The sequence below is a fragment of the Chrysoperla carnea genome, chromosome 5 (assembly GCF_905475395.1).
Source record: "Chrysoperla carnea chromosome 5, inChrCarn1.1, whole genome shotgun sequence".
Taxonomy (NCBI): domain Eukaryota; kingdom Metazoa; phylum Arthropoda; class Insecta; order Neuroptera; family Chrysopidae; genus Chrysoperla; species Chrysoperla carnea.
The window spans coordinates 2,524,999-2,550,300 of NC_058341.1; the positions used below are offsets into that span (position 1 = coordinate 2,524,999).

The following is a 25,302-nucleotide window of genomic DNA, read 5'->3' on the forward strand; positions in this document are numbered from 1 at the left end:
ATTAAAAAAATATTATATACTATGAATTAAAAGTATTGAAAAAAGGTAACATCCCTGGCGGGGATCGAACCCACGACCTTTGGATTAGAAGTCCAACGCGCTATCCTCTGCGCCACAGGGACGATAAATTTCAATATACAACCGTGAGGTAATATCAATTATACCCAGTGATATTTTACAAAATAAATAGTGCTTAAAAATCATAAACAGTAGAAAGAAAATTAGTAAATGATGAAAGTTTTCTAAGAATTACCCCAAAAAGAAAAACATTAAACTGTCAGGTGTTTTATATCTTTCTAAATTTTTCTACTTTGTATGGCTATTAAACTAGTTTGAAAATAATTCAACTTTTATGCCAGTTAATTAAATAATTTATTTTTTATATTTAAGTTTAACTCTTATAACCTATAAATGGGTTCTTTTGGAGAAAAAAAAAACATAAAAACCTGGTTAAATTGTCGGTAATCTTTCTGACACTTTTAGAATTTTTATATTTATTATTAATTTTAATTCAAAGTAAATAAAATACGCACTTCAATGCAATTATATTTTGTATACAAATAAATAATGTGTTAATTTAAGATGAGTTAATTAACATGTCAAACTTCAATTTTATAAAAACTTCAAGAAAATTAAAAAAAAAAAAATATTAATAAGAATTATTAATAATTATAAATGTTAATTTATTATGTTTTTTTTTTTTCTATTTTATTAATAATAATTAGAGTTATTTATCTATAAAACGATTTATTTATATAATAATATATTTCAAATTAAACAAATTAGTTATATATTATTTAAAAAATGAAAAAAAAAAAAATAATACAAAAAATGAAAAAAAATAAATTAGATTATTTATAGCATCTGGGTTACTGTGTTTTATCATTTTAAAAAGAGAATTTTTTTAATAAAATTTCTGCCTGTATCTAGAATAAATAATGCCATTATTTTAACGATATCTATCATTTGGTGAATCACCTGGACCACTAGGACCATAGACTAGGAAAATGTGATATGGGAGCTATAAATCTGAAGTTAATTAAACAGTATTTCAAATTGATTGCAAAAATTAAATGCTACCAGACAGTGTGATATTGAATTTTTTTTGGGTCAAAATTACCTTATAAACTGAGTTTTGTTAAATTCTGAAACTATATTTTTTCTTCGATTTTTTCGATTTTTTACTAAGGGGTACCCCTTAAAAAATTGCAAAAATTCGAAAAAAATTTGCTGTTTCTGATTTTGATAAAACTCAGTATATAAGGCCATTTTGACCCAAAAAATTCAAAAATCGAGTCTATTTGACGATTAGACATTTAGTTTCTGGAATATCGCAAAATGTTCATCGATTTCAGGCTATATCTCAAAAACTGTTCCCCCAGTCGTTAAATGCACCCGATTTTTGAATTTTTTGGGTCAAAATAGCCTTATAAACTGAGTTTTGTCAAATTCTGAAACTATATTTTTTTCTCGATTTTTTCTATTTTTTACTAAGGGGTACCCCTTAAAAAAATTGCAAAATTTCGAGAAAAATTTGTTGTTTCTGATTTCGATAAAACTCGGTTTATAAGGGCATTTTGACCCAAAAAATTCAAAAATCGAGTCTATTTGACGACGATATTAACTGAAATTTGTAATTTTTGAAATTATAGAAAATTGCACTGGAAAATCGGAAATTTGCAATTGATTCCTTTAGTCATTTGTTGGCTTAATAAATTATAGTTTAAATCACTTTCAATTATTTGAAATTGATTTGAAAATTAGAAATTCTATAAATCGTCATTTATTCACTGAATTACACTTTTAAATTTATAAAAGAATTCAATTCACGATCAGAAACTTTCTTACACAAAAATAAAATAAAAATTTTATAAAAAAAACAGAAATAAATTAAGAAAAAACCTTGTCAATTATGCCACAAGAATTTAACATTAAAATTCATTACAAAACATGTAAATTCCAAAAATCCTTTACCTCAGAAAATCTTTTTTTGGAAATCATCATTATACATATATAAAGAAATATTCTCGCCAGAAAAAAATCATATTATGACCCTAGGTTAGAAAGTTTGCCTGGGCTTTTATATCCTGTACCCCAGAACAATCCATATTCTGGCCGTGAATTGTTAACTTTTTCCATTGTCCATTTCCGGTTTTTTTCCGATAACTCAAAAACGAAAAGAGATATCAATCTTTTTAAAGCGTGCTCAAGACATAAATAGTGAAGTTGAGTTCGAAAATAAGCCATATATGTTAAGGTCTTGGGTCCGTATAGTCCGTAGTCCGGAGTGACTATCTTTCTTTACTTACATGGTATAAAAAAAAAAAAAACGATTGCGTAATCAACACTGTCTGTACATGGTATTTCAGCAATCAATTTAGTCAATTGTTTGGTTTCACTTGTTTATTCTAAAAATGCAATGTATGAAATAAAAATTCCATAAAACTTTGAAGATTTACAAAGTGCAACTTTGAAGATTTACAAAGTGAAGAATTTATTTAATGTTTTTATTTAAATAAGTTCCGTGTCGATAGTTTTCACTTCCGTTTAAAAATTTCTTTTTGTTTTTTTTTTTAAATAAATTAAACAAAACAATTAATAAATTACTACCGTAGTAATTGAGTAATTAACCAATAAATTACCGATAAAAATTAATTCAGCAAATAAAAAAATAAACAAATTTAATTTCAATTACAAATTTTTGCACACAATTTTCTCTTTGATAATAATTGATATGCAAGGTCACGATCGTTAATTTTACAATTCCAAATAAAAATCGCCACTTAACCTGTGTAGATAGGACGGTTTTTTTTTAATGTCTAGGTCAGTAATTCAGGTGGAACACTGCAATGAATACGTTAAAAAAATAGTAATTGTGGTAATTAATATTCATTTGGTAGAAAGAAAAATACAAATTATTTATAACTGTTATTACTCTCTAAAACAATTTGTAGCATTAACTTTAAAAAGTTTGTTGTTTATTTTTGACAGTAAGCCAAAAATGTGTGAATTTGTGACCAAAAAAAAAAACGTGGATTGAATTTTAATTATCAATAATTTAATTTCTTTTATTTTTAATGCATACGTATTTTGGTTGCATATACTATACTATACTATAATGCTCAATACTTGGAAACAATTGTATTTTTTATGGTTCATATTTCCTTATTTTGTGTTGTAGAAAATGGCTTTAATAGTTTTTTTTCTAGGCTAGACTATTGACATCGTTTGTCTCAATGCCCACTTAAATTAGGAAGGAGTCATGAAGACGTTCGTTTTCGTTTTCACAGTCTCAATTTCTTTAAGGAATTATAAATCAGTTCTATTTTTATCCAGTAGTTTACAAAATTAAGCAAAAGATTTTGTGAAAATTTGGGACAAAATATTTTTATTAAATAATTTTTGTAAACATTCTTTAAAAAAATTCGCAAAAGCTTATATTATAGTTTTATTTTACCGGTTGCGACGTCATGATATCCGTTCAGTCTGGGAAACAATCTGGGAATCATACTAAATTCATATTTTTCAGCTTGTTTCCATGTAAAATTAAGCTATAATATATTGAAAACAAGTTGAGAGGCATACCATTTATCATCTTGCATGTTATTTTATCATTTCTCCTTGCGATGGCGTTATTAAAGTGATATGATAACGTCTCTCACGAATTTATAGTTTAGAAAAACCATTTTAAATTGTAAAATTAAATGAAAAATCAATTTAAAAAAAAAATGCAACTTCTCTATTATAAAAATAGTCATAATAGCTATTATGTCGGTGATTTCATGGCAATTTCGGTTCGTGCATAGAATGCCCAAGAAATGTATATAATATGGCAGCCGTTGCATATCTAATTCAATTTGATTCCGAAAGGGAAAGGTGCGTAAATAATAAGTATGTGTCCAGTTTTGATTTGCTTGAGTAAACAAATACTTTTATTTGAATATATTATTTAATCAATTTACAAAGATCTAAAATTGAAATTCGATCTTAAATTTTGAATTGCACCAAATCGAAGAATTTCTAAATCCAACTCTGCTGAATCAATAACATTCAAAAATCTCTTTAAAAAATTATCCATATTAGATTATTATAATCAAACAATGAATAAATAAACAGTTAAATAGTTGATTGTATGATAAATACAATAAAATTTATTGAATAGCAACTATTATTAATAAATTAATATTTAATTTTTATTTAGTTATTAATTTTGACACTATAATAATTAGTACCAATTATTGTAAAAGTTATTAAAAATATACCAGCCAAATATAGTGGATATCATTTTAAGTAGGTATCGGTAAGCCAGGTTGTAGCCGTAGCAATTTACGGGTATTAGTAATAATAAATACAGTCAAACCTGGGTAAGTGAGAACTGGATAAGTAAGAGTAATAGCCAGGATCCGCCGTTTTAAGTTCCCAAAACCTCTATTAGCGAGAAACAGAAACCTCTGTAAAAGAGAGTCGTTTTTTCCTCATGGACCTCCGTAAGTTAGACTGCTACTTATCTATACCTCTATAAACGACAGCCGAGCTTTATATATTTATATTATTTAGGAGGAACTCTTCGTACTTGCTGTGAGTTGTTATTGCTGCGTACCCATGTAGCTAACTGCATTAGCGAGAAACTCGGGTTAGTGAGAAACCTATATAAGCGAGAATGAGATTGAGGTCCCTTAAACTCTCGCTTATTCAGGTTTGACTGTAATATTAAATTCAGACTTTATTACATAGGTACAATACTTACAAACAGTTAAATTGTTACAGTTACGTGACTTAAATTAAAATAAGTACTTATTATTATACAGGTACAGAGGTGCCATATCACTATCCTTTTCTACTTAAAAATTAAACTATCTCACTCATATTAATAAATATTCATTTTAAATAATCTAAAATACGCGTCATATTTCTTTAAATATTTTATAAATTCGATTTCTTCTACCAAGTACAAGTGTTGGACCTATTTTTGGAAAAACTGTTACGCTATTTATGCAAATAGTCTATTTTTGGTGTAAACTTAAAAAAAATGAACCCGGTACTTCTTGTGGAAAAAGGTTCGATGAATTTTGAGACTAATTTTATCAATTTCTGAGCGAATTCTCTTAGCTAACGCAACTTCTGCGATACAAATTTTTGTTGAATTGCATTCTTTATAAGATATTTTCCTCTGGGTTGATATATGTCGATGCAGGAATGAATATCGTAAAATGTTCATAGATTTCAGGCTATACCTCAAAAACTGTTGTCCCAATCGTTAAATGCACCCGATTTTTGAATTTTATGGGTCAAAATAACCTTATAAACTGAGTTTTATCAAATTCTGAAACTATATTGTATTCTCGATTTTTTCGATTTTAACTAAGGGGTAACCCTTAAAAAAATGCAAAATTTCGAGAAAAATTTGCTGTTTCTGATTTCGATAAAACTCGGTATATAAGGTCATTTTGACCCAAAAAATTCAAAAATCGAGTCTATTTGACGATTAGACATTTAGTTTCTGGAATATCGCAAAATTTTCATCGATTTCAGGCTATATCTCAAAAACTGTTGTCCCAATCGTTAAATGCACCCGATTTTTGAATTTTTTGGGTCAAAATAACCTTATAAACTGAGTTTTGTCAAATTCTGAAACTATATTTTTTTCTCGATTTTTTCGATTTTTTAATAAGGGGTACCCCTTAAAAAAATTGCAAAAATTCGAGAAAAATTTGCTGTTTCTGATTTCGATAAAACTCGGTATATAAGGCCATTTTGACCCAAAAAATTCAAAAATCGAGTCTATTAGACGATTAGACATTTAGTTTCTGGAATATCGCAAAATTTTCATCGATTTCAGGCTATATCTCAAAAACTGTTCCCCCAATCGTTAAATGCACCCGATTTTTGAATTTTTTGGGTCAAAATAACCTTATAAACTGAGTTTTGTCAAATTCTGAAACTATATTTTTTTTTCGATTTTTTCGATTTTTACTAAGGGGTACCCCTTAAAAAAATTGCAAAATTTCGAGAAAAATTTTCTGTTTCTGATTTCGATAAAACTCGGTATAAAAGGTCATTTTGACCCAAAAAATTCAAAAATAGAGTTTATTAGACGATTAGACATTTAGTTTCTGGAATATCGCAAAAAGTTTATCGATTTCAGGCTATATCTCAAAAACTGTTTCCCCAATCGTTAAATGCACCCGATTTTTGAATTTTTTGGGTCAAAATAACCTTATAAACTGAGTTTTGTCAAATTCTGAAACTATATTTTTTTCTCGATTTTTTCGATTTTTTACTAAGGGGTACCCCTTAAAAAAATTGCAAAAAATCGAGAAAAATTTGTTCCTTCTGATTTCGATAAAACTTGGTATATAAGGCCATTGACCCAAAAAATTCAAAAATCGAGTCTATTTGACGATTAGACATTTAGTTTCTGGAATATCGCAAAATGTTCATCGATTTCAGGCTATATCTCAAAAACTGTTCCCCCAATCGTTAAATGCACCCGATTTTTGAATTTTTTGGGTCAAAATAACCTTATAAACTGAGTTTTGTCAAATTCTGAAACTATATTTTTTTCTCGATTTTTTCGATTTTTTACTAAGGGGTACCCCTTAAAAAAATTGCAAAAATTCGAGAAAAATTTGCTGTTTCTGATTTCGATAAAACTCGGTATATAAGGCCATTTTGACCCAAAAAATTCAAAAATCGAGTCTATTTGACGATTAGATGTTTAGTTTCTGGAATATCGCGCCCTTTTTTATTTAAATTAAATATATATAAGACTGATTCTATTCAGACTGACTGCGGTAGGTAGATATAAATATAAGTATATGAAGAGGTGTGGAAACCCTATTTTAAACATTACGCCTTCAATATATTCCAAGTACTTGCAAAAACAAACTTTAATAACAAAAAATTAATTATTATTGAGATAACATATTTTTCAATTATCATTTAATTAAACTCTATTCAGCTTTAATTACTTTCGTTCCGATGCAATAAATATGTTAAATAGTTAGTGATCTTTAGTTACCTTTTGTAATTATAATTCGCTAATAATTAAAATAATTACAATTTATAAAACCAAAATTAAATCATAATTAAATTTTTATTCATAATTTTTTTTTTCAACAAAGTAAATTTAATAATTATATGTATAGACATCTGTAATAAGATTTTTATCACTTGCAGTTTTAGACCGTAAAATTTTTATTATAAAAATGCATTTTGCTTTTGAGTTAAGACATTTGGTACAGTTAAAGATGTTACAAATAAAGGAAAATGAAAGAAACTGCTCGCATTTTTCTAAAATCTCATGGAATGTGTTTCTTAGGTGTCAAATATCATTAGTAACGCATGATTAAGTGGCGCAAATGTTTCTATTTGTTAATTAAACATAAATTGTTAATTCAATGAAACGAATTAACTTACAAAATTAATAAATAGACAACTTGAATTACTTATACGTTATACATGTATAATAGTTTTCATTATTTGACAAACACTTAACATTTACGTCATACAAGTTGCCTATTTACTAATTTATTAAGTGAACTAAAGAAACATTAATCGTTTCATTGAATTAAAAATGTATTGTTTATTAACAAATAGAAACATTGCGCCTCCAACTCATGCCTTACAAACGATATTTGACACCTAAGAAACACATTCCATGAGGTTTTAGCAAAATGTAAGCGGTTTCATTCATTTTCCTTTATCATCCGATTTTTGTAACATCTTTTACTGTACTAATAATTCTTGAAATAAATTTTTAATAATAAAGGAACAACCATTAACCTCTTTGGGAAATGACAAGTATAATATTTTATATTTGATTTTGATGGAAAGAATTTGATGGAAATTAAAATATAGTGTTAATCATAGATGCATTTAATTTGTCAAAAAACATGACATTTTTTAAAACGATTGTGAAGCGAGATTATTTATAATTAATATGCACAGTAATTAACATGCAGCGAGCGATAAAGTTTAAAAAAAAAAAAACATAGTTTCTTGTATATCTTAAAAACCGTTTTAAAAAATGCTCTAAAAATAGATAATAAAACAAAGAATTAGGAAAAGTTAGAAATTAAAATCATTTAAATACTCTGTATATATAAAATATATATCAAGCCATACTAATTTTAGTCCCAAGTTAGTAACTCTTAGAAATGTTGATGATACGAAGAAAATTTTGATCACCTAATTAGTCCATTTCCGTTTGACCGTCCCACTGTCCATGATTAAGATAACTCAAAAACGAAAAGGCATATCAAGCTAAAATTTTTATAGCGTACTCAGGACGTAAAAAGTGAAGCTAAGTTCGTAAATTACCAACATAGATCAATTGGGTCTTGGGTCCATAAGATCCATCTTGTAAACCGTTAGAGATAGAACAAAAATTTAAATATAAAAAATGTTCCTTATAAAAAATAATCAATTTTCGTTTGAAACGTTTTTTTGTACACATCTCTGTTTACCCGTGAGGGCGCTAATTGTGATAAAACTATTGTGTCCATTTTCTCTAAAGCTATAAAAGTCACGGCGTTAATTAACAGCGTCCGAAAGCGCGCTATAATTGTGTTTTTTTTTAATTAACGTAACAATTTCATTGATTTTCAGGTTGAAAACAATAACTTCCCGTCAGAAAGTTATTAAATAATAAATAATAGAATATCAGATAAAAATAAAAGCTACCTTTTGCATACAACAAGAATTTCTAGTTTTTGGTTCTATTATTGAATTCAATCGTATACAAAACAAAACAGTTATCATATTTTAAAAATATTTTTTAACTTAAACTGATAGAAAGCAACTGTTTTCACTCCGAAAAAATATCATAAAAAATTCGGGTCCTTCATTGTTGACTAAAATAAAAAGAAATTGAATCTTACTTAGACATTTACAGACCTTGTTCAAATATTTTTTGTGGACTTTAGAAAAATCACTTTCATATATTTAGATTTCAATCAATGATAGTCTATGAATGCTTCGAGGAGCTGAATCACCTGGCACTGAACAACACAGTCAGACTGATCTGAGTTTCGAATCACTCTGGCATTAAAATGAAGCGACATACTCGTTGCTACGATAGGAGTCGTCTCAAACGCCCCTTTCATTCATTCCCATAGCAAAATGCTCTGTAATTTACCGAATCAAAGAATGATTACGACAAGCCCATTTTGATTAGTGGATATTTGCGCAGGGCATGCGACAGGTCAAACTGTGTATATTCACAGCTAGGCCATTACACTGTGCTCATCTGAAATTTACTAGAGCAAATTTGATAAGAGTGATGGGACTCTTGGCAGGACAATGATCCCCTCTGCAGAGCCTGTATGGAGTATGACGACCTCTCCATACATGTTATTTGCACCTTCAGAAATCTGCTAGGATCCAACTGCGGTATCCCTCTTTTGTTTCTTGCAATCTTTACATTTACACTAATTTACTTAATCAACACAAAGCTATTGATCTAGACCTTAAAAGGCTTTATTCATCACACCTTGTTAAAAATACATCAAAGTCTTAGCTGGAGGTATCCAATGTTTAATGCTAGATTAGGAAGTTGGACCCGTTATTACATGCATGCGTATACATTCAACATTGCACAACACACAAAAAACTAGGTTTTTTTTTGTTTAATCAAAGATCAATTAATCAAAATGTTATTTTTTTTATTTTTTTGATAAGTTGTTGATTAAAATGCATTTTTATATTTAAAAATATTTATTTGTTTAAATAGACACGAAAATTATTGAACTAAATTCAATGACCTGCTAAAAAAAATATTTTATTTTTTGGGTGCACTAATCTATACTAATATTATAAAGGTGAAGAGTTTGTTTGTTTGTTTGTGTGTTTGTTTGAACGCGTTAATCTCAGGAACCACTGATACGATTTGAAAAATTCTTTCAGTGTTGGATAGTACATTTATCGAGGAAGGCTATAGGCTATATTATATTTTCCAAAAATAGGGATCCTTACTAAAGAGTCCAATAATGTAGCCCAAGGTGTAAAAAATGACCCGAAAAAATTCTTATCCTTACACGGCGTGCGCTGCGATATTTTACATTAAATAACAAGAGTCAGAAAAGTGAAGGCTATAACACGGTGGCCTTTATCAGTATTTATTTTTAAGCCCAGAAAGCGGGTGGGTATCAAGCTAGTAAAATATAAAGGTTTTACTATAGATTTAATTTTAATCTAGAATCTAACTAGAATTATTCGAGAAAGTTTACTAGGGTGTCAAGTCTCTGAAAGACGTTAAGAAAAAAATTTGTTTGTGAAAAGTTTTACAAGTTTTAATACAGTGTAATATAGTTATAATTTTTAGGGTCGTTAACTCAAATTTGGGAATTTCTCGCTTAAAATTATAATAAGATATGAAATCATTGGTTTTTTTGTATTCGTAAGAAATACACACCTTTTTAACGCACCGAACAATTATAACGATTAAAAAACATTAATTTCAACGATAAATAAATCGTGGCACACTTTTTTCTGATATATTTATTGATAAGTTAAAAACAAGTGGTGTAAATGATCCTAAGAACCCAGACCAAGAACTTTTTTAATTAACTGAATTATGTTTGAATTAAAAGCTCAAAATTTGTTTATAGATAGACTTTTAATCAAAGATTATTTGATTAAAATTTGAAAATAAATATTGCTTATCATAAATAATTCAATTTTAAGAATATTAGCTAAATATTATTTCAACTTTTTCGTTTAATTTTTCTCTCTTAATCCCAAATTGCATAGTCTCGTAGAGATATCACACCGTTTATCATAAAGTTACCGGATCGAGAATAATCGCGTGACAAAATTGACCTTCTAAATGTAGCGATATCATAAAATTTTTAATTTCGTATTTTGGGGGGAATAATAAAAACTTTCCATCAGACAAATCAACCAAAAAAAAATACATAACTATTTTGGGTTTATGTAAATAAATACAGCCAAAAATATATAATATATATTATTAAATGTATTTGGTGGAATTGGAGCGCAAGGTCAGGTTCTTTTTTTTTTTCTTAGTGTACCATCAATAAATATTATCAATTACCATTATTGTACGCACGATCAAGACTAACCGACGCGACGACATTCTTCAATATTATGTATGGATGTTGCACAATCAATGTACAGGGTGTTACAAGAACAAAGGTATTCTTTTTTATTCAAATTATCTTCGCACCCTATAAAAAACACGGTTCCTGTACACTATCACATAGCCACCATGCAATTACTGGGAAAAAAATTAGCCATGTCTTTTTCTAACCATTAAATTACCACTACTTATGCAAAAAATCATGTCGACCCTTCATACTCTATGAAAAATTAAAACAAATCTATCCCACCATAGAGAACCATAGATTTTACCGGGATAAAAAGTGTAGCCTATGTGCAAGTCCAGACTACAATCAATCTCTATGCCAAATTTCATCTAGATCCGTTCAACCGTTCTGGCGTGATTGGAATAACAAACATCCATCCATCCATCAAATGATGAAAATAGATAATCAAAGTCTGTCACCAGAACTATGTTTTACCGAGAGTTAATAGAATAGTTGGGTATGGGTATGGAGGTTAGCGGGCCATGCTCGAGCATCGCGCCTCGAAGCAATGGTTCAGAACACCTAGCCAAATAGACCCTTGCACTCTATCCCCGCTACGCTTTTCAGTGGCTATTATAGCCAACTGATGTACTGAAGCCCAGGATCTGCCTAGCGCTGAGTTTCCTAATTTCTTCTGGTTCGACTATGAACCAGAATTCGTTCGTTCTGAATTTTCTCCGCATCTGTCACACGCGTTTTTCCAATCTGATGTTGGAACTTGTTCAGGTTTTCATGCCCTGTGAGTAACTCTACGATGACTCTAATATCAGCTCTGTTTAGTTTCAAGATCTCCTCGGCTCTGTTACCGAGCGAGTTTCCTTCACCCAACAGGGTTTTGGCGATTCGCCCTCCCTCGCAACTGGTCCATGCCTTTAATTGTTGGTTTTTCAGATTATCTCCTAATCTGTTAAGACCTTCTTGGTATGGCATCCTCGCAAGCTTTTCTTAGCAAGCAATAGAATAGTTATTGCATTATCTTTATTTCTCTGATTTTTCAAGTCGCGTTTTAATAAACCAATAAAGTAAAATTACCTCAACATAACCAACATTTTGTGAATATTTTGTGAAACTAATAAATAGCAAACCGGTAACCGGTACGGAACACTGCTTGGACATGTGCTACGACTCTCAATTCTCTTGAAATTAATCGTTTCTTATCGTGCAACATATTCATAAAACTGGACTTTGTGAATCTTGTTGAATAAAGAGTCACCCAACCAGTTTTGTTTTAATGTTTATTATATAAATTATATTATTTATTTATAAAAAAAAAATAAAAAAAAATACTTAACCACTATTTAATTGATTATTTCGTAATAATAAGATACAGATCCGGTTATTCTTTTTTTTCTGTTTCTGTTCTTACTGTGTTCTGTTCAGTTCAAAAATATTATTTCAATAGTTTATAATAAATGTGGATAAACCTGACCTGCCTGCTCTGTTGCAAGTGAATCACTACTGTGATCTGTAATCTGCTGTGATGACACTAGTGACACAATGATCTAATTTTAAGAAACCATTTATATTATTAAAAATAAAACATCTAATATGTTTGCTGATAGTTTTCGAGACATAAAATTTTCAAATTCACATTTGGTTTTTTAACACCCCAAATCAAAAAAGGGGAGTTTGGAAGGCGAAGCGCCAGAAGCCTGTTGGCTGAAGGAAACTCGCTCGGTAACAGAGGCGAGGAGATCTTAAAACTAAACAGAGCTGATATTACCGTCATCGTAGAGTTACTCACAGGGCATGATAACCTGAACAAATTCCAACATCAGATTGGAAAAAGACAATCTCCCGCATGTGACAGATGCGGAGAAAATTCAGAAGAAACATCGATCCACTTTCTCTGATACTGCCCGGCGCTCATACAGCAGCGAAGGAAATAGTTTGGTCCGGCCATAGTCGAACCAGAAGAAATTAGAAAACTCAGCGCTAGGCAAATCCTGGGTTTCAGTACATCAGTTGGTTATAATAGCCATTGAAAAGCGTAGCGGGGATAGAGTACAAGGGTCTATTTGTACTAGGTGCTCTGAACCATTGCTTCGAGGCGCGATGCTCGAGCACAATAGAACAATACTTCAGGTTTTTCTTCAATATTTTCGATCTATTTTTTTTCCGGGTTTATTTTTACCGAACGGCACACTCCTGAATCAATTTATATGTGCGAATAATTATATCTGCGGGCATTTTAAAATGAATGAATTTATTATGCAAATTAACCAATAGACGCAATTGATTACTTTTTTAGTTTAATGTTACTTAATAATACCTGTTGGAGTTTAACTAATTATTAGGTATGATAAATAGGCAGCATATCTAGCTAGCAAGTGCTAACCTACGTACGTTCTACGTAAGTACGCTTGTCGCTTGTCTGCCTGGTTAATAGTTAATGGTTAAATAAAATAATTATTTTAAACTTTTAAACGTAATTTGTTCTCTTATATTTTATAAACAATTTTATTTTAACGTCAGTTAAATTAGATGCCATTTAATTTTATATTCACATTAAAAATAAACGGTCCGAAACATCGGACAAGACTTTATTATACCATGCATATATGAAATATACATAGTATATTAAGTTTAGTCCCAAGTTTGTAACGTTTATGATGCTAGGAAAAAAATTTTGTCATAGGTGTTCATAAAATCACCTAATTAGTCCATTTCCGGTTGTCCGTCCGTCCGTCTGTGGACACGATAACTCAAAAACGAAAAAAGATATCGAGCTGAAATTTTTACAGCGTACTCAGGACGTAAAAAGTGAGGTCAAGTTCGTCTATGAGCAACATAGGTCCAATGGGTCTTGATCTACGGGTCCGTAGGACCCATCTTGGTAGGACCCGTAGGTCAAGACCCATTGGACCTATGTTGCTCATGTTGCTGAACTTGACCTCACTTTTTACGTCCTGAGTACGCTGTAAAAATTTCAGCTCGATATCTTTTTTCGTTTTTGAGTTATCGTGCCCACAGACGGACGGACGGACGGACTACCGGAAATGAACTAATTAGGTGATTTTATGAACACCTATACCAAAATTTTGTTGGTAGCATCAATATTTTTAATCGTTACAAACTTGGGACTAAACTTAGTATAGCTTGATATATATTACATATATACAGAGTATAAAAAGAATGTTAAACTTTATATGAATAAATAATAACAAATACACTTTTTATTGTTACAGATACAAAATTGTTTAATTTATGATTTCTTGATTTGGTTTGACAATTGATGACAACACAAATTGGATGATATTGTTCGTGACACAAAACAAATCAAGACAGACAGACAGACAGACAGACACACATATAGGACATTCAATAATACAACATAATGGAAATGAGTATACAATGTTTAAAATTATTCATATGTGTATTGTTAACACAGAATTTATTAAATGTAACGAATTCTGAGACATTATCTACCGCAACTGTCGACGATGAAGATCATAGTCATACGAATACGAATACAGCAGTGCCACATTCAAGACAAAAACGTTTATTATGGGTAACAGAAGATGGTAGAATTGCATTACCACCGGGTACAACGTTAGTTATAACACCATCACTATCATTACCATTTATTCGGTATCCACCAGATGGTTTCTTTTCAAATATGAGTATTGCATTACCAATTACAAGTAAGTTTTTTTTTTTTTTTTTTTTTTGTAAATATTGACTATGTAGCCTTGGAGCCGGTCACAGTAAAACTGCACTTATACGAATTTCGAAATTTCACATATGAATTAATACTATTTAATGGACTAGGTGTGCTAGGGTTTATTCTGGCAGAAATATACCTTGCCAGGATTATTTTATTTTTTACTGGTGTGACAGATATATCTTGGCCAAGTTTTGAACTGCCATACCAAGATATTTCGAAACTCCGAACGAACAAATAAAAAAATTTAAAAAAAAATTCATTCCGCGATAAGAGTAAAATTTTATTGGTTTTTTTATATTAAAAGTCGGTGCTACAGTACTTTCTGTCACACCAAATTTTCCCTGAAAATAGATAAAATTTGTAATAAAATGGTCTCTTACAAATTACTTTCCATAAAAGTGCAAAATACTAAGTAATTAATTATAGCGCGTCAATTCGTTAAATCAAAGAGCAACTTGATTGGTAAATGTAGGTAGATAACTAGTTTTATTATTATTGGTTCAATCAGTGAAACATAGAGGTAGCAGGTAGTAAGATAGATAAGGTTCTTAGACAAATGCAAGTCTTAAATTAACTCTCGCTAGAAGTATGTTGACTTTATGCGTATATATACAAGCACTCCGACCGGGCTAAGATATGTTGCTCTTATGGGTTATACTCAGATGTGAAAGACAATCCCATGGATAGGATTGCATAATTTTTGTAAGAGTCCTGAGTAATCATCAAGTATTACACAATACCGATGAGCATTCAACAAGGGCTCTATTAAGTGAATCAATAAAATTATTTTTTTTATTAAAAAATTTTAATAAACCAAGAACCTAGAAATGAATCTATAAATTACAAATCGTACTCGATAATACTTTTCCGAATTCCGTAACCTACGCGTAAATAATAAATTTATTATTTCATTGTAAAAAAATAATTGTGCATTCCAAAAATCTTAGCAAAATAATTAGCATGTCGTCCAATCGTTCTCGAAAAATATTTTTTGGTTAATTTATTATATTATCGAGCAATGTTGGTGTTAATCGAATGCTTATTATTAAAAATATAAAAAATAATATATTTCGGCCAGGATAAACCCTGGTACACCTAGTCCAAATGTAGCTATCGATAAGTAGCATTGATTCATATGCGAAATCTGTGTAAATGCAGTTTTGCTATCATGCACCCCCCCCCCCGCTTATTACTGCAATTGGGCAAAAGTGTAAAAAATAGACCAAAATTTAATAGAATTACACTTTTGACTAATTAAAATTGGATCAAATTTACGTGTGATAGAAAAATATTATTTGATCCGATTGATAAAATTTAAGCAAAATTATGAACAATTTAACGCAAATTTAGTATAGGAAGCACTCTTGGCTAATTAAAATCAGATCAAATTTGGGTTTGATTAGAGCAAAATCTATGTCTTTAAGTCTTCAACTTCACCTGGAGCGACAATGAACATGAGATCTGAGACATTCTTTAGTTTTGCTCCCTAGATGTGAATTTACTATTTTTGACGACTAATCCAAATTTGATCCGTTTTTCTGAAGTTAACTTCATATGATTTTGTTTGCAGTTGATTTTAATAAATTGGGTTTAACGGATAATCAAAATCCATATGGAGTAGTTCCACCATTATTGGCCCGATCAATGGGTCGTGCAACTGGCAGTCTATTAGGTAGCTACATACGAGAACTGTTTTCGAGAAGAAAAAAACGTGATACAACACCAATTGAAATCCCTGAACAAATTCGTAATGAATTACATGGTGGCGAAAGGGCGTTATTGTTCACAGTCGTTGAGGACTTGTTAAGTAATTTTGGTATGGATGGAAAGGCTTGTTTATTGCGAGCTATTTGTGAGGTTCATTCACATCCCTTGCATAATTTTGGTTTGTTTGGTGAAGTGTTAAAACTATTTTTAAGGCGAGTATAATATAATCCTATTTGTCTTTGCATTTTCACGGTTTTACCGGTGAAGGAATTTTTAAAATCGCTTAAGTAGTGAAATCTTTGGTTTGTATTCATTTTCATCTATTTAGAGGAAGAATTTCGAAAAATCCTTCTAATGACACTTACAGTACAAAATCAATATCCTCTAGAAATTTCAAACTTCTATCATTAACGATGTAGGCTGAGCGTTGATATATCAATCGGAACATTCCTTTTCACCCTCCAGATTATTTCCCCTCTCTGATTTTCAATAATATACAAAAAGAAATATTTTATGAAAAAAATCATCAAAATCGGAATTACTATTGAGGATTTCCGAATAAAAACATTCATTGATGCGACTTAATCTATCTTTTAATTTAATAGAATGGAAATTAATTATAAATTTTAATTTTTTAGTGCCAGTAAATCTCCATACTCCGATTACTTAACCGAATATGTTGAAGCAGAACGAGCAGGTGCTGGCTTTGATGATAAGCCCCCTGGTGAATGTTGGCCATATTTAAAACAATGTCCGAAATCCTTATTTAGAAATTCACATAATTTATATAGGTAAGACAAACATTAATAATCATTGATCAAATATTTACAAACAGAATTTTGCTTTTTAATCAGCATGGCCTCAAAATTTTGGCGTCCTTACTTATATATTTTAAAAATTCGAAGAAATTTAAAAAAATTTTCGAATTGGGTATTTTTTAGGGTAATTAGTTACCAAAAGCTACGAAAATTCAATTCTTTTAACGTCTAAACAAATATTTTTTGATAAATTACCAGAAATCAATCCGGGGGATCGCTTTTTGTATGATATCTCAGAAACTATAAACTCAATTGTTAAATGTAACCGATTTTTGAATATTTTGGGTCGAAATTATCATATATACCGAATTTTATCGAAATTGGAAACAAAAAGGTACCCTTAGAAAAAAATCTGGATAAAACCTGGCACAAAACTTTGTCTAAGAAAATTTAACTCCAAAAAAATAATACTAATCCATTATATTATTGGAGAGTTTCCAAAAACTACTTCTTAGATCTTCTGGATTTTCAAAATAATTCCCGAATTCCGCGTTTTGTTACCAATTCTATTAATATATGTAATCGATTTTTGCTTTTTTTTTTTTAGCAAAGAATCAAATGAAGTATTTCACGAAAGCGAAAATACAAACTCAATAATTGAGGATGAAGACAATCAAAATGAAGAAGATGCCATACGATCGTCAAATGTTATGCTAAATGTAAATAAACCTCCAAACATGTAAAACAGTGACGATAATGACATATTTACGAATTATAGTGCCAAAAAAAAAACTTCAAAATCAAATGGTGCCAGAAAAAATGTTTTTGTGATTTAAAGATTTTATCAAAGTATTCTATTTTCAACAAAAAGTGCATTTAATTAGGTCAGTTTTCTAGAAAAAGAATTATAAATAAAAATTACGAATCTCGAAGGGGAATCCCCTTAGCAAAAGTTTTCTTCAACAAAGCATTATGGGAAAATTTAGCTGGATGAGAAAAATAAACGGACACCTTATATTTATTCTAAAGTTATTTAAAAAAAAAAAAAAAGTATTATATTTGTCTTGAAATATTTTATAACGGGAAAAAACGAAAGTAAAAATTATCGAATTTAAAATAAATAAAAAAAATTTAATTGAATTTTAATAGAAAAATAATTATGATAGAAAACGGTAAAATAAGAAATAATTTTATTTCAACACGAAATCATTTAAACCTTTATTCGTTGTACTGTCAAGTGACGCTAGGGTCGCTACTATCCAAAGCAAGCATATGGCGAGGAATATTCAAAATATTTCGTGGTTTTAAATAAAAGTTATTTAAAACCGGGATCCACGATATTAATCCGATCAAAAATAATGATACGTTTTCGATTGTCAAGTTGCGCTCTTTCAAGATATTCAAATATTTTCTCTTCAAAAATATGACACCATTATGCAGTATATCAATTGATTTAATATAGGCAATACTCATGACATAAGTGTAAAATTATTGTAAATAAAATCGAATCAATGGCGAGAAATGTTCTGTTTTCTCACGCCAATTGACGGTTTTGTTACATTAATTTTTTTTAGAGGCTTCTTTCAAAATTTGCTTAATGCCCCTTACGAATCGATGAGAAATGATTCTAGCTAAAGTGAGGATTCTAGAGCATTCTCAGCAGAACGTATGTACATTGTAAGCTACATTTTGCTGATACGAGTTAAATTTTACTAGCTTTGATAGCTTAGATCAAAGTGCTTCTCAAATTTTTTGTCTTGTAGACCATTTGCCAGTTTTTCATTATTGAAATAGACCCTCTGTCATGCAATGTCAGAGCATTTTTTTATAATCGTAAATTTGCCCCTAGTTCACAAAAAAATTTATTTTGTTAACAAGTATACTAGATCCGTGTGACCCTCAAATTCGCGGTGTCTCTATGATTTATTGTCATAGACCCCCTCTACTTATTTATGATAACGTAAACATCTTTCTATTCTCATACACCCCCAATTCTTATTTTCGCTACCGTAGATTCCTTTCGCCTTCAAACGGACACGAAGAGGCCACTATGGACCACTTTAGGAATGACAGACTGAGATTGACATTTAACGGTCATAATTTTACTCTATTGTGTTCACGCTCAATAAAAAAAAACTGTCTATTTAATTTGTTTCCTATAAGCAAAATATGAGGTGCTGATTGCTGAATTCCTATCGGCTGAACGCATTCGGAATAAACAAATATTTTTAATGGGTTGCCATATTATTTTCATTATTTATTTGTACCCACTAGTCATATAATTATTTAATGAATCTGATATTTTTATTTAAATAAAATTTATTTATCTTATATATTTATAGTTTTCTTAAATGACCTGGAAATGGACCCTCCATTTTGGGTACTGTTTATCCAAAGTCCATTTTGTTTGTAAAATCTCCCGATTTATCAAATAAACTGAGTAATCCATTTATATCAAACACTTTCTTAAAGTTTTCGAAGAGAGTATAATAAATTCAAATAGAAAAAAATGAAAATAAAACTTATCAGATCAAAGACCAAAATTTTAAATTTAACGAGTCCCAACAATTGATATAAACGGTATTCAAATTGGAGGCACGATTCATTTTTCTGGGTGAAAAAAACGATCTATTATTAATTATATTATTCATAAATATTTTGAAAGATTTTTAAAATGAAAGTAAAATACCAAAAAACAAATGTACATAATTATTATAAATTGAATAATAACTCAGGTCTGCAAATGAAACTGGACAATATTTTTTCCACCAGTATCATCGAAATCAATTTTGATTTTTGACTTTTTTAAATGAGTTTTGCAAGAAAATATTTCATGCAGCTGAAAAAAACAATTTTTTCTTTGCAAACCTGCGTTATTTTTAAAATAGGTCAATATAACGAAACACAATCAAAATCTGAAATTTTATTTTAAAAAAATATTGAATGTTTAATTTATTATTTATTTAATTAATATAAATAATTTTTATAAAAAATATTAAAAATTAAAAGCTAAATAATACTTATGTAAATAAAATAATATAAATATTTATTGATTTTAAAATTATTTGTTTATGTTTATTCTCTGATAATTAATATTCCTAATTTTCCAATATAATTTTTTAGAACTTCAAAGTTATTAAACTCGGATTGAAGTTTAACGTTATAAGGGTAAGTTAGGTTAGAGTGGCTATCCTGAAGTGGGACACAATTGGACCATAGGGTCCGTTGTGATACCGAAAGGGTTGGCCCCTCTTCGGCCACTGCTCCATGAAACATTTGGAGCTGTTTAGGAACAGCAGGAGTGTTTTAACGTCAATGGACTTCAGGTCTAAGAGATCGCCAAAGAAAGGCTGGCTCAAGTGAGTCCACCTTCTCGTGACAAGAGAAGATGAGACATCGTCTCTTCTTCCTCCTCACTGTGACAACTCCTGCAATATCCATGATACAGTGTCCGGCTCAGACGTTCATTAACATCATTAGGAAATCTATTTTTTTTTTTCTAGCTGATTGTGGAAATATTCCAGGAAACTTTTATTCAATATTTATTAAAATAATATCGATAAATAAATAAAGTAACTTTGTTCTGGGTTATGTTACCTTATAGTGGCTGTCTACGTAATTCACACTAAGACCAGTTTGGGTTGGGGGGATTTTCTCCTTAATTTAGTTGATTTTAGACAGCTTGGTGGAAAATGGCCAGCTTCATACTTCCATATACCGTAGATGAGTTATACCTCCTCCAAGAGTTGACGTACTTTACAAGTTAACATATGTTTGTCAGCAACTTTTTCTTGATTGTACGCCTTATTACAAAACTTACAAAAATATGGTCCTGACTTATTATGAATGACAGAATGTATCTTTAGATTACTTTTTTGGGTAAACGATTGATTACAAATATCGCATGTAAACAAGGCTTTATCATTACTATGAATTAATTTATGTTTCGTTAGATTTGAACGTTGTGAAAAACGTTTTTCACATATTTCACATGCAAAAGGTTTTTCACCTGAATGTACTAGCAAATGTTTATTTAAATTCGCTTCTTGTACAAATGTTCGGTTGCATTGTGAACAACTGGAATAGAAAAGACACAAACCGATTAAATTTCATCTAAAAACAAGTGAAAACAAACAAATGACTGAGTTAATTGTTGAAATATCATGTATAGACAGAGTTGATGACTCTATCACATTACACATACATACTTGTCACACATACATAACTGATATTCCCATAATGACATACTATATAATTTACGCCTAATTTGCGCCCTCACGGGTAAACAGTGATATTTACGAAAAAAAGTGTGTTATTTTTTTATAAGGAATAGTTTACAAGATGAGTCCTACGGACCCAAGACCCAATTGCCCTATATTGCTCATTTACGAACTTGACCTCACTTTTTACGTCCTCAGTACGCTGTAAAAATTTCAGCTTGATATCTCTTTTCGTTTTTGAGTAATCGTGATGACAGGCGGACAGACGACAGACAGACAGACAGACAACCGGAAATGAACTAATTAGGTGATTTTATGAACACCTATACCAAAATTTTTTGCTTAGCATCAATATTTTTAAGCGATACAAACTTGGGACTAAACTTAGTATACCTTGCATATTACATATATGCATGGTATAATTAATTAAGTGACTCATCGTTCTACGTCAAGATTCTAATCGAAGATAATCTATGAATGCTTCGAGGAACTCAACTGTCTGACACTGAATAACATAGTCACACTGATCTGGGATCCGGGCTACTCTGGCGTTAAAGGAAATAAATAGCGGACTAGCTGACACGAGAAGGATCGTCTCAAACACGCTTTTCAATTGAAATTGAATCAAGAACGCAGAAAGGCACTGCAGAAACCTGCAGTGCGACAAGTTTAGAATGTCGGGGTTGCTAAGAGGAATCTCGGCGGAGGATATGTGGCCTTTCTGCGTTCCACAGAATTTTAAAGCTTCATTTGCTTAAAATCGCCTAGAATGGTATCATTTAAAAAAAAAAAACATCGTTTTATCTGTGTTTTCAGGAAAAACTGAAACTTTGACTGCAAAATATGACTCTTCCTGGCATCTATTGGTGACAAAATAAAGTAAATTACCAGGACATTCAAATTGGTAAGCAACGAATTAAAAATATTTAAAAAAAAATACATGAATATTCCCTATTTAATGATAAGCCATTTGCTGACGATTAGTCATTTAACTTTGAAAAACTAAGCCACTAGCCACTCACCTAAAAGGTCTTTCATTTAAATGACCCAATTGATGTTTTACCATGTTCGATCGTTGTGAAAACGATTTATCACATCCGCCACATTTAAATGATTTTTCATTGGTATGAATTCGAATATGTTTCCATAAATTACTCTGTTGTGTAAAGTATTTATCACAGATTTCACACTGATACGGTTCATCTTTAATATGAGCTTTAAATATGGCTTCATCCGTAAACAGTTGATTACAACACTTACATTCTTTTTGAAATACTTCGACACGGATGAGTTTTTCATTTGGTTCTTCATCAATTAACGTTTCATTTAATAAATCCGTAAATGAATTGTTTGTAAGTAATAAAAGTTTATCATTTGTTATTAAATCATTTAAATTTGTTTCAGTTTCAGTTATAAATGTTGAAATATTTTCATTTTCAATTGATTCAGCAGCATCGTTGTTGATTAAAATCAAATCGTTTTGTGTTTCGAAAAATTCGAATGGTATATAATTTGTTGGAATTTTTTCATCAATAATCACATAATTTGTGTTTGATTCAGAATTTAATATTGAAAATGTTTCGTCGTAATTTATTAATTCTAAATTCGACATTTTATTTTAAAACGATGACAGCCATTATTACCAACATAGATCGATACAAATTAAAAAAAAACTTTAGATTTACATAAATGTAAGATATGTTGCCTACACTGTGTGAAAAATACCATAAACTAATTAGCGCCAAATATAAACATTTAAAAAAAAGATTACATTTTAATTTTTCGATATGTGTCTTGGTTTTCGAAATATTGAAAGCTAAATAATTAAACAAAATTTTCAATTTTCGATATTTTGAAAATTAAGCCAGATATCGAAAAATTTTATTCTTACTTTTCGTCTTATATCGTCAAGTAATAATATAAATTTATCATCAAAATTGAAAATATCTATTTTTAAATTTGTGCCCCCACTACCATGCTCATACATCCTTAATGGACTAGCTGTGCTAGGGTTTATTCTGGCAGAAATATACCTTGCCAGGATTATTTTATTTTTTACTGGTGTGACAGATATATCTTGGCCAAGTTTTGAACTGCCATACCAAGATATTTCGAAACTCCGAACGAACAAATAAAAAAATTTTAAAAAAATCATTCCGCGATAAGAGTAAAATTTTATTGGTTTTTTTATATTAAAAGTCGGTGTTACAGTACTTTCTGTCACACCAAATTTTTCCTGAAAATAGATAAAATTTGTAATAAAATGGTCTCTTACAAATTACTTTCCATAAAAGTGCAAAATACTAAGTAATTAATTATAGCGCGTCAATTCGTTAAATCAAAGAGCAACTTGATTGGTAAATGTAGTTAACTAGTTTTATTATTATTGGTTCAATAAGTGAAACATAGAGGTAGCAGGTAGTAAGATAGATAAGGTTCTTAGACAAATGCAAGTCTTAAATTAACTCTCGATAGAAGTATGTTGACTTTATGCGTATATATACAAGCACTCCGACCGGGCTAAGATATGTTGCTTTTTGGGTTATACTTAGATGTGAAAGACAATCCCATGGATAGGATTGCATAATTTTTGTAAGAGCCTGAGTGATCGTCAAGTATTATATAATACCGATGAGCATTCTACAAGGGCTCTATTAAGTAAATCAAAAAATAATCTGCTTTGGCTGCCCACAGATCCTAATGGAATTTTAATATACCAAGAACCTAGAGAGGAATCTATAAATTAAAAATCGTATTCGATAATACTTTTCCGAATTCCGTAACCTACGCGTAAATAATTAATTTATTATTTCATTGTTAAAAAATGATTGTGCATTCCAAAAATCTTAGCAAAATAATTAGCATGTCGTCCATTCGTTCTCGATAAATATTTTTTGGTTAATTTATTATATTTTCGAGCAATGTTGGTGTTAATCGAATGCTTATTATTAAAAATATAAAAAATAATATATTTCGGCCAGGATAAACCCTGGTACACCTAGTCCATTTGTACCTATCGATAAGTAGCATTGATTCATATGCGAAATCTGTGTAAATGCAGTTCTAAGAAAATTTAACTCCAAAAAATAATACTAATCCATTATATTATTGGAGAGTTTCCAAAAACTACTTCTTACATCTTCTGGATTTCCAAAGTAATTCCCGAATTCCGCGTTGGTACCAATTCTATTAATATATGTAATCGATTTTTTTTTTTTTTAGCAAAGCATCAAATGAAGTATTTTGTGATACCAACATAGAAATACCAACATACAAATTAAAAAATACAACCATACCAACATACAAATTAAAAAAAAACTCTAGATTTACATAAATGTAACACATGTTGCCTACACTGAGTAAAAAATACCATAAACTAATTAATATAAATATTTAAAAAAAAAAGATTGTATATTAGACTAGAAGGAAGAAAATATAACAAAAATGAGAGGAAAAATAAATTACGGGCGATCTGAGGTCGGGAAGTGGAAGGGGATGGTTTTTAAGGGTACAAAACAGTTTATCTTCATTTTCGGCAAAACTAATAGTCCTATAGAAAAAAGTTAAATTGCAAAGTTGTAGGTTATGAAAAGATGTACAATGTATGTCTGGTTATCTTTCTTTACTTATATGACGTAAAGAAAAACAAACCGAACAAACGATTCCGTAATAAACACTGTCTATATATGGTATTTCAACAATTAACTCAGTCTATTGTTTGTTTTCACCTGTTTTTTTAGTACTTCATAATACTTAACAGCTACTTTAGAATAATTCCATAACAGCTTAAAATTATTTCGCCTGTAGAAAGTTACATTATCAGGAAGTGTTTTAAGTGTTTT

At 29.9% G+C, this 25,302-nt stretch overlaps 2 protein-coding genes and 1 non-coding gene across 3 annotated transcripts; 1 reads left to right on the forward strand and 2 right to left on the reverse strand.

Moving 5' to 3' along the window:
- Window positions 1-49: 49 nt before the first annotated feature.
- On the reverse strand, window positions 50-122 carry Trnar-ucu. Its single transcript has one exon. It is a non-coding gene; the product is annotated as a tRNA-Arg (tRNA).
- A 14,212-nt stretch (window positions 123-14,334) lies between these two features.
- On the forward strand, window positions 14,335-18,038 carry LOC123301677. Its single transcript, XM_044884525.1, has 4 exons — window positions 14,335-14,752; window positions 16,346-16,694; window positions 17,121-17,273; window positions 17,848-18,038. The coding sequence occupies exons 1-4, from the start codon at window positions 14,446-14,448 to the stop codon at window positions 17,981-17,983; spliced, it is 945 nt and encodes a 314-aa protein (XP_044740460.1). The 5' UTR covers window positions 14,335-14,445; the 3' UTR covers window positions 17,984-18,038.
- Window positions 18,039-20,326: 2,288 nt separating this feature from the next.
- LOC123301679 (gastrula zinc finger protein XlCGF49.1-like) lies at window positions 20,327-22,823 on the reverse strand (the record flags this gene model as incomplete). The annotated part of the gene is made up of 2 exons (XM_044884527.1): window positions 20,327-21,317; window positions 22,483-22,823. Coding segments are annotated over 2 exons (690 nt in total), but the record flags the coding sequence as incomplete, so codon positions are not given.
- Between the last annotated feature and the right edge of the window lie 2,479 nt (window positions 22,824-25,302).